At 41.6% G+C, this 9595-nt stretch overlaps 2 protein-coding genes across 2 annotated transcripts; both read right to left on the reverse strand.

Moving 5' to 3' along the window:
- Positions 1-1398: 1398 nt before the first annotated feature.
- Positions 1399-3381, reverse strand: LOC141080530 (uncharacterized). Its single transcript, XM_073565793.1, has 3 exons — positions 3344-3381; positions 3019-3227; positions 1399-2630 (listed from the first exon to the last, which is right to left on the reverse strand). The coding sequence occupies exons 2-3, from the start codon at positions 3206-3208 to the stop codon at positions 1399-1401; spliced, it is 1422 nt and encodes a 473-aa protein (XP_073421894.1). The 5' UTR covers positions 3209-3227; positions 3344-3381.
- LOC141080536 (uncharacterized) lies at positions 3213-9347 on the reverse strand. Its single transcript, XM_073565803.1, has 4 exons — positions 9121-9347; positions 8875-9037; positions 8178-8748; positions 3213-3227 (listed from the first exon to the last, which is right to left on the reverse strand). The coding sequence occupies exons 1-4, from the start codon at positions 9233-9235 to the stop codon at positions 3213-3215; spliced, it is 864 nt and encodes a 287-aa protein (XP_073421904.1). The 5' UTR covers positions 9236-9347.
- Positions 9348-9595: the final 248 nt, after the last annotated feature.

Here is a 9595-nt window from a genome sequence, read left to right on the forward strand (position 1 = left end):
CACCTTTGCAGTGACGCTGCCCAGTCATACTCAGTGTAAAAAAACACCACAATCACTGGCTCCTGTAGAACAATACTCTACAGCGGTGGCCACAGACAGGAGCCAGCAATAAGAGTGCACACTTACAATGAGCACGGCTAGGCTCTTGCAATGTCACTGAGCTTAGACAGCGCTCACTTGAGTGCCTTAAGGCCATGCTCATACATTCAGTATTTGGCTATCAGTATTTGTAAGCCAAAACCAGGAGGGGAACCATCAGAGGAAAAGTATAATAGAAACACTTCACCACTTCTGCATTTATCACCCACTCCTTATTTTGGCTTAGGCCGGGGTCACACTGCGTTATGGCAGTCCGTTAGATGGACTGCGTTACACCGCGGCATAACACGGTGTAACGCAGTCCGTTAACGCTGCCATTGACCAACATTATCAGGCGTATCGCGACGCATGCCCTAAAGCGGCATGCACTCGCAATGTGCCATCATTCAGTGACGGAGCCTTGGACGCGGGCTGCAGCGTCTGAGGCTCCGTCACCACTAGCACAGATGAATCATCTGTGCTAGCGGGTATACCAGAACGCAATCGCATTATGCTATACAGTTAACCCAGCCCATCAACGCTATGCGTTGAACGGGCTGGGTTAACGCAATATGAACCTAGCCTTACAAATGCTGATGTAAATTACTGACCAAATACTGATAGTGTGAAAGTGGTCTAAATCAAGATAAAGTGAACAGTATGCAAATCGAAGGGTTGTATACTATTCACTCAGAACCTGAAAATGCACTGAAGCCCCTCATTTGTAATAAATGTTTTGAGTTTTTTCTCCAGGCAACCAAGCCACTAAAATCTATTCTACAGTTTTGATTTCTATAGAGGCTAAGTCCCCTAAATGCCTACATAAATGGTTCAATTTGTGTTTTGGGGGGATAAATTCCATCAAAACAAAAGAAAAAGAACACCTTGCTAGAATCTAGAACTTTCTCACACATAGTATACTGGAAATTAATGTCAGTGAGATGCTAAATGATGTAAGTTGGGACGCTAGCTTTAACTCTAGGACTACTGGACTCGTGACCCCGCCTAGAACTACTGAAAGGAGTCATTTTGACTCCTTGCTTGTTTTCGTTTATTTTTAGAGTTTCATTTGTGGTTATTTATTAATAATTATATTTTTTGTAATGTATTATTATTGTGAGATCCAACAGTAATGCTTTTGATTGTTTTTTTTCTGCTTTTCTTATTTTTCTACAGAAAATAACAATAATTATAATAGACGTTTTTCAAACATTTTTTTTTATTCAAGTGCACACATATAAACAACAACTGAAGAACAAAAAGCAGAGAAAATGTAGGTGGAGGAGCATAAAAATGAAAATATGGCGCAGAATTCACCTTCTAAACATTTGGTGTTTCGCATTTTAGGCATTGCCTTTGATTTATGGCAGTACATTGCCCACACAAAGACTTACCACAAGTCTTACAATTGCCGACAGATCTATTTTTCTTGCACTTTTCTTTGATCTGGCAAAATTTTGTTTGAACCATCACTTCTGAGCATGTAGAAACTTGGGACGTGGAACCCTTTTCCCTATCTGTGACATAAGGACCACTCAACTCTCTCACAAGCGTTTGCAAAAATGCCTTGCGTGACATTTTTTGGTGGGTAATCTCCTTGAATATTATCCATGCATTTATACCCGCAAAGTCTAAGGCATTTTCAAATGCATGAACAGGGTCAGTTAAACGGTCCTCAGCATGGCGTGTGTCATCTTTGCCTAGATAAGGGAAGCCATTTGCCAGATATTTGCTCTCCTTATCAACAGCTAGCCAATATTTGTGGCCATATTTATCTGGTTTGGAAGGCATGTACTGCGTGAATGGACACCTAGTTTTGCTTGGGAAAAGTTGCTCATCCACCGTTATGTATGGGCCAGGTTTGTAACACGCAATACAATTTTCAATAAACCTGTCCCACACAGTAGAAAATAGAGCAAACTTGTCTGTTTGCAGTCTCTCCGATCGAGTAGATTTCTCATCAAATCTGAGAAACCTCATAATTTCAACAAAGCGGTCCCTAGACATTGTCGCTTTGCAAAACAGTATTCCCCAGTCATTACACCAAATACTGCTAATCAAGTGACGGTTCGTGCCAGATATTCCACGAGCATAGAATATCGCAATGAATGCATCTAGCTCCTCATCGGATAGAGTAAACTGTAAATTATTGTTCCTGCATGCTTCTGCAAGCGTACAGTTCTTTATATGTGTCAATATATATGAATCAAAAAATAAACGCCATGCGCTCAAAGGACTATCGATAATGATATTTCTTCTGGCGTATCCTGTAGGGCCAGGTGCTTCTCGAAGAATATTTTGGCTGGCACGCCTACCAGGCAAGTGTTCTCCAATTTCAACAGGTTTCCATTGAATACCATCCGCTGAAACTAGTATTCCTTCAGATTCGCCTTCTCTGGTGTTTGTTGTTGCATTACCTTCGCCGCCATCGTTATCTGTTGTTCTTTCATTTCTGGGACGTTTTGCTGATTTTTTCTGTCCACGACCAGGAGGATGGTCACGAGGCAACATAACTGCATGAGCCCGATCCCCAGTTGATGTGCTTGGAATATCTGGAAAAAAGTTGATGAATATTTAGAATTTTTGTTTTGTAAGGGTCCGTGCACACTGGCTGGATTAGCGGCGGAATATCTGACCGGATATTCTCACCACAATCCGGCCCGTACCTGCCCGCTCAGGTACAGAGCGGAGTTTCATACCTGAACCCCGGGCTGGAGCCGCTGTCTGGGACGGAGCCGTGCTCGCGCGTAAGCAAGCGCTGCTCTGTCCCTGACAGCGGCTCCAGCCCGGGGTTCGGAGCGGAGCTTCAGGCATGAGCGGGCAGGTACGGCCTGTATTGCGGCAAGAATATCCAGATGGCTATTCAGCCAGAATTCTGCTAGTGTGCACATGCCCTAACTCAGTGTGTGGAAGAACAAATAAATACACATAACTACTTACCTTCTGGATTTGTTCCTTCTGAGTCTTCAGATTCACTTGATATGTTCTGAGGAATGAAATCTTCATCACTGTCAGAATCAAATACATGTTCCTGCAATTCGGATTCATCCTCCGGTATGGATTGCAAAGTAGCCAGAATATCCTGAGGCTTTATCAAACGTCTTCTCTCCATATTCCTCACAAATTCCATAATTCTATATAGTTCCCTGCTGAAAAATAGAAATGAAATGAAAACTAAAAGAAATAATAACTGTTCTGCCACCTTCAAAAGTAGGTGGGCTGAATCAGTTGACAGACAGCTAAACTATTTCATAACAATTCATACCTGTATGAGTCTTCAGAGCTCCTATGTCTGCGTCTGTTCTCTTTGTCTCTTCAGCTGAACTGAAAGTAAAGTTACTATCCAGAATACTGTCTCCTGCTAGGACCTTAGAAAAACACCACCCTTCATTAGCATAAGATAAGAGCCTAGAGTAAACAAGCTATTTTGTTCAGTATTACACAGTAATACAAGCAGGTAAAACACAAGGAAAATGTGAAAAGTTGACATGTAAATTGAACTACATCTATATGAACATCAGGGTAAATAAGACAGAGTGAAAAAATTATGCACAAAACTTTATAGCAACATTTAGTGACAAAAGGACCTCAAAATATAGTAGGGAGTCAAAATGACTCCCTTCAGTAGTTCTTGGTAAATTTTGAAAAAAACGCGCACATTTTTCACCAAAATTATTTATTCTCACAAAATCTTTTTTCACATCATATTTGAGGAAAAGTCACCGAGTTTCAAGCCGGAATTCTGAAAAATGTAGTCACAGAAGAGAAATAAAAAACGAAAGGAGTCAAAATGACTCCATCAGTAGTTCTAGTGTTAACAATATTACATTGAAACTTAGAGTTTTAATATAACAATGCTTTACTGAGATTCAGGGTTAATAAAGTTTGGGAGAAGCAATATATATGAAGGATGAATCAATATGTCTGAATTCAAAGTACAGAAACTGATTCAAATAAACACATTTGAAGTCATATATAAATTTATATGTAAAGTGTTTTAGAGTAAGATGCATAAATAGTAACAGATTCAATTATATGTCGGTTCGTAACCAGTTTAATTAATAGCATGGAGGCTGCTGCCAACCAGAATAATGAAAACAAATCAATGATTGCTCACTCTGAATTACAGCATTTTACCGCACTAATAACAATCTATTTAATCAAATTTTATGTTTTCTGGATTCAAAGCAAATGTTTCTTCCAAAATAATAACAGTAACGAGATGGAATACTTTGTTTTCTCTCGCTGGAACTGTGCTATGCTTCATTTATGACTACTGTATTTAAGTACAAATATAAAATGCTGTGTCATTTTTCTTTGAGTAGAATTAAAAATGAACCATATATGTCTCTCAAGTGTTCAGAATGTGGGGACCTGTCACAACTCCACAAGTTGCTACATACTAGTGGCACCAAGGAAGTTCTAGGGTTATTATAGCTTGCTCACTGGTAGTTACAGGAGTTATCTGGGACTTTTATATTGATTAGGGAGTACGGTCAGGTCCTGGGTTCAAATCCCACCAAGAACAACATCTGAAGGAGTTTGTATGTTATCCCCGTGTTTGTGTGGGTTTCTTATGGGTTCTCTTGTTTCTTTCCACACTCCAAAGACATACTGATAGGGAAACTAGATTGTGAACCCCATTGGGGACAGTGATGATGATGTCTGTAAAGTGCTGTGGAATTAATGGCGCTATGTAAGCAAGTAAAATAAATAATAAATACCGGTAAATAAGATGGCCTTTCCCTTTGGATAAGACATCAATATCTGATTGGTATGGATGCGACACTTGGCGTCCCTTATCTATCAGCTGTTCACAGTGTCAGCGGCTGCCGAGTGTGCTCAGCACAACTCCATCAACAGGATAGTGGCCGTGGCCGGGTACTGCACATTCACCCACTGTAATCTTTGGTTTATTTTTACATATAAAAATAACAGTGCGTTTAAACAAACACATAGCTCAGGGCAGTAAGGGGAATGATTAGAAGAACTGTTCTGTAAGCAGCAACCAGACAGGTGGGAGCTTGTAACTATGCAGAATTCATAACAGCAGCTCTGAAAGAAGAGCTGACAAGAAAGGGCAGGAGAGCAGCTAACTGCTGTACAGAAATCAATAGTCTGAAAAGAGGTGACTGGAATCTCAGAAATTAACTCCTTAAAAGAAAGGAGAGGAGTTCTCGGCAGAGATATATGGGAGTGATGCTGAAATAGCTGCCAACCAAATTATCAACCAAACCACCAAAGTTCATGGTGCTCTAAAGGGCTATTTGTATGGTTTAAAATTGGTATGGTTGGTTTGACAGCATAAAAATAAGCAAGTTTGTAATTGACTTGCTTTTTCTTTCTGCTATAATTATCTTACATTGAGAGTTTTTATACTACATAGTGTACAGCTTGTTGGAAAGGAGACCAACCACCAGAGCCTGGCCAAGTATGCACAGTAGCTGCATCAGTCAAAATCTGCCAAAATTTGAAAATGGCGGATCCGCAAAAAAATGAACAAAAACGGATGCCAGCTGATGGAACGGATCCGTTTTTTTAAGGATCCGCTATACCGATTTAGTGCGGATCCTTAACAAAGCGGATCCGTTCCATCCGCTGGCATCCGTTTTGTACATCCGTTGGATCCGTTTTCTTACGGATCCGTTTTTCCACACCTCCAAAATGGGATGCTCCCAAATTTGATTCGCTCTTGGAGAATGCTCTCAAATGTGATTGGATACTGGAAACTAGGGAGAAATATATCTAGGGTGTTGTGATACAATTTCTTTGAAAGGTTTTAGAGCTAGTGGCAGCGATGGAAGGAGTTAGTGCGAGTTTGGAAGGAGTTATTGCGAGTATTGACAGCTTCTGTGTGGAATTGGATCTTCACTTGAATCGGTTGGCAATTATTGCTCTCGAGAGGGAGAAAAGAAGATTGCAAATCCTGCGTATGAGGAGACGGCGCCAGTGGATTCATCCCATTAATGCGCAGAGGTTCACCTGTGGCGTTTTTTCCACACTGTACCTGGAATTGAGGGAGAATCCGGACAAGTTCTTCAACTACGTGCGCATGCGGATGGAATTCTTTGAGATATTGGTGGATCGTGTTGGAGAACAAATCCGGAGAAGGGACACCTACATGCGGTTTTCTATATCACCGGCGGAGCGTTTGATGGTGACCCTTCGGTAAGTTATCTACCTTTTAAAATGTTTCAGATTCTGCAGGCTTTTATTGTTATGTTATGGCTTGTAGTTTGTATTAATTTTACTTTTTTTCCCTTTTTTTAAGATTCCTGGCAACTGGAGAATCCTTCACCTCCCTCCATTTCCAGTTCCGGATTGGGATTTCCACTATTGCTGGAATTGTACAACAGACCTGCCGGGCATTATGGGATTCTCTACAGGAGGAATACATCCCAGAGCCAACCCAGGAGAGGTGGCTGGAGATTGCAGAGAAGTTTCAAGAAATCTGCCAGTTTCCAAACTGCATCGGTGCCGTGGATGGCAAGCATATCAGGATTGTGAAACCCATGGGATCTGGTTCACAGTTTTACAACTATAAAAAATACTTTTCTATTGTGCTTATGGCCATTTCGGATGCAAACTGCAAATTCATTGCCGTGGACATTGGTGCATACGGTTGTTCTAATGACTCTCAGGTATTCAAGATCTCCACCATGGGTCGTCGCTTGTATGGAGACAATTTTGACTTCCCACCTCCAAGACCACTCCCTGGAACAACAGGCCCACCAATGCCTTTTGTGTGCGTTGGCGACGATGCTTTTCAACTTTCTAAACACCTACTGAAACCATATGGTAGTCGTGGATTAACACACCAGAAAAGAATCTATAACTATCGGTTAACCAGAGCGCGCAGAGTGGTGGAGTGCGCGTTTGGAAATTTAACTGCCAAATGGAGAGTCCTGTTAACTGCCATGAAAATGAAAACAGAGACTGTGGATGAGGTGGTAAAGGCCTGTGTAATCCTGCACAATTTTGTCCTTTCAAAGGAACCAGTTTCCATCGATGAAAATGTGTCTGAAACCACCTTGTGGGATTATGAGCAGCAAACTTTTCGGAGTACTGGTTCAGTGGCAAGAATGAGGGACACCTTTGCAGATTATTTTGTGACACCAGAGGGACAAGTGGACTGGCAAGATGACATGATATAATTTTCTTCCTACCAATTGTGAGTAATTTTTTATTTATTTTTTTTATCTGAAATTTTACCAAGTGTTTGCTTTGCACAAGCATTGTGTTTTACCATGTGATTTGGTTAGTTTTACACTTTGCAGTGTTACCAATTGTTGGGTACCAAGCGTAAAGTTACCAAGTGTTATGTACCTATGTTACCAAGTGTTGTATACCAAGCGTTTTACACTTTGAAATGTTCACAAGTGTTGGTTATCAAATGTTGTGCTACCAAGTGTTTTTTTGTACCTTGCACACCACCGGTGTACTATGAAATATTACCCAGTGTTGCGTGTTGTGTTACCAAGTGTTGTGTTACCAAGTGTTGTGTTACCAAGTGTTGTGTTTACCTTTTACACCACTGGTGTAATTTGAATAAAGAGAGAAGCAAAAAATAAACATCACAATAAAGTTTTTTGAAAAAAGTTTATTTCTGACAATTTGTATTAACTGTATTTTTTTTTTTTTTTTTTAATTTTTTTCCTTTAACCTTTTTTGTAACTTTTTTTAGGTATAATATATTACCTTTTTTTTAATTTTTTTTGGTACATTACCTTTTTTTAATTTTTTTTTTGGTATATTACAACAGAAAAATTACAAACTATGATAATGTTGGGTGGAGATAGTATTGGAGGGGTTAACAGGGTTGACCACATCAAGGGGGGGGTAGGGGACTGGGGAGGGAGTTGGTGAGGACCAGAAGTGGAAGGGGGGTTTAACACATGTGGTTGGGACGGGAGTGGATGGACAGACGAGGTTTGTGGGTACATTGAAGGTGTATGTGGGGGTGGGTATGGTGAGGGCATTGGGGTATAATGCAATGGGGAAGGTAGGTACTGGGAAGAATGGAATGGTGAACTAGAGAAAGGAGAGGGAGTGGTAGGAGGAGGGACGGCTGTGTGATGGATGGTGGTGGAAGGATGGACAGGGGGAGGATGAGATGCTTCGGCAAGCACTTCCACTAGAGCATTCTGACAGGCTTGCATCGCACGCATCTGCTGGTGAGTACTTAAACCTTCCATTTGCCGGACAACAGATTGAAAAAAGGCATGTCTCGGTGTCTGGTTTGATTCTAAATTCATCTGTTCCATGTATCTTCTGAGTTCCATGATACTTTGATTGATCATGGTCAACCCAGAAGATAACCGTTGTCCATAAGTGTGGAAACCGTGTTGAACAGTTGAGTATAGACTCAAACAGTCAGACAAGGTCAGCCTTTCCTGACTCCTCAGACGCTGTCGGCCAGAACCAAAAGTTGGTCGAGATGTTGCGGCAGTGTCTGAGGGGTGGGGAACGGGGAACAAGTCGTCACCAGCAGCTTCATGTGATGAAGTCTGCCCTGCTGCTCCAGTGCTGGTGGAGGGGATAGAGGGATGAGACAAGAGGGTAGGTACAGAGGGGTCGGATACCTCGATGTGGTCACCGGGGGCGGTCTCACTAGGGATCACTCCAGAGGGACGCAACTCTGATGCAGACTCCCGAGTGCTGCAGATGGTGCTAAAAAAAAAAAAAAAAAATAGAAAAAAAAAATGTATATTAAAAATATTGATATTTAATTTAAGTCTGCTGAAAAAAAAATTGGTTAAACATTTCTACTACAGGAATTGTTTGGGGAATATTTACCTTCTGCACACCATTGTAGATCGCAGGAACGCCAGGGCTTTGTAGTTTTTGTACTGGGGTCCCCGGCGTCCTCCCGACGATCCACTCGGGGTCTGAATCTCTTTGTTGTAGTCCCTCTTGAAGCGATCCCGGAGCGACCGCCACCGTGTGATAACCCTGTCACCTGTGAAGCAAAAAAAAAAAAAAGGTTTAGTATTCAACACTTCACATGCTGGAAATATAAGTTACTGAAGTTGTAATACTTACGCACAAAATCCCTGGCCCTCGCATTGAGTTCCTCCCAGTTGTCAATAACTGAAGAACAGACTTCATCCCAGAGCCGTCGGGTGGTTGGTTGGTCAGCGTGAAGACGGTTTGCCATGTTCCACAGCGGCTCCCGGATTTCCACCTCACGGATGAGGTCATCGGTATCAATAAGGACACCCTCCTCCTGATGTCTGCGGGGAGCACGCTGTGAAACCTGTGAACATAAAAAACAAAACGCAAAAAATTACATTATATTCAAACACATGATGTTCATTTAAACAATTATCCAAATAGGGTTACTTACCGTTTGCCGACCACCAGAGGCATCACCTTGACGACCCTGGGATGTCCTGGGAGTCACTCTAGTGCGGGCACCGGATTCTGAAGACTGTGGGAAAAAAAAAAAAATTTTGTTTGGATGGATGCGTAGTTATGGTGTGTGCACTGTGATGAATGTTTGTGTTGGGTGTAGCAT

This window comes from Dendrobates tinctorius, unplaced genomic scaffold, assembly GCF_039654945.1.
Source record: "Dendrobates tinctorius isolate UK_male_01 unplaced genomic scaffold, ASM3965494v1 ptg000003l, whole genome shotgun sequence".
NCBI lineage: Eukaryota > Metazoa > Chordata > Amphibia > Anura > Dendrobatidae > Dendrobates > Dendrobates tinctorius.

Bases quoted from the DNA above. Each gene is read 5' to 3' on its own strand.
- LOC141080530 (XM_073565793.1), bottom strand. From the start codon at position 3,208: ATGGAATTTGTGAGGAATATGGAGAGAAGACGTTTGATAAAGCCTCAG. The intron at 2,631-3,018 runs GTAAGTAGTTAT...ACTTTTTTCCAG, and splicing joins AGAAGGAACAAATCCAGAAG to ATATTCCAAGCACATCAACT.
- LOC141080536 (XM_073565803.1), bottom strand. From the start codon at position 9,235: ATGGCAAACCGTCTTCACGCTGACCAACCAACCACCCGACGGCTCTGG. The intron at 9,038-9,120 runs GTAAGTATTACA...TTTGCTTCACAG, and splicing joins GAGGGCCAGGGATTTTGTGC to GTGACAGGGTTATCACACGG. The intron at 8,749-8,874 runs GTAAATATTCCC...TTTTTTTTTTAG, and splicing joins TCTACAATGGTGTGCAGAAG to CACCATCTGCAGCACTCGGG.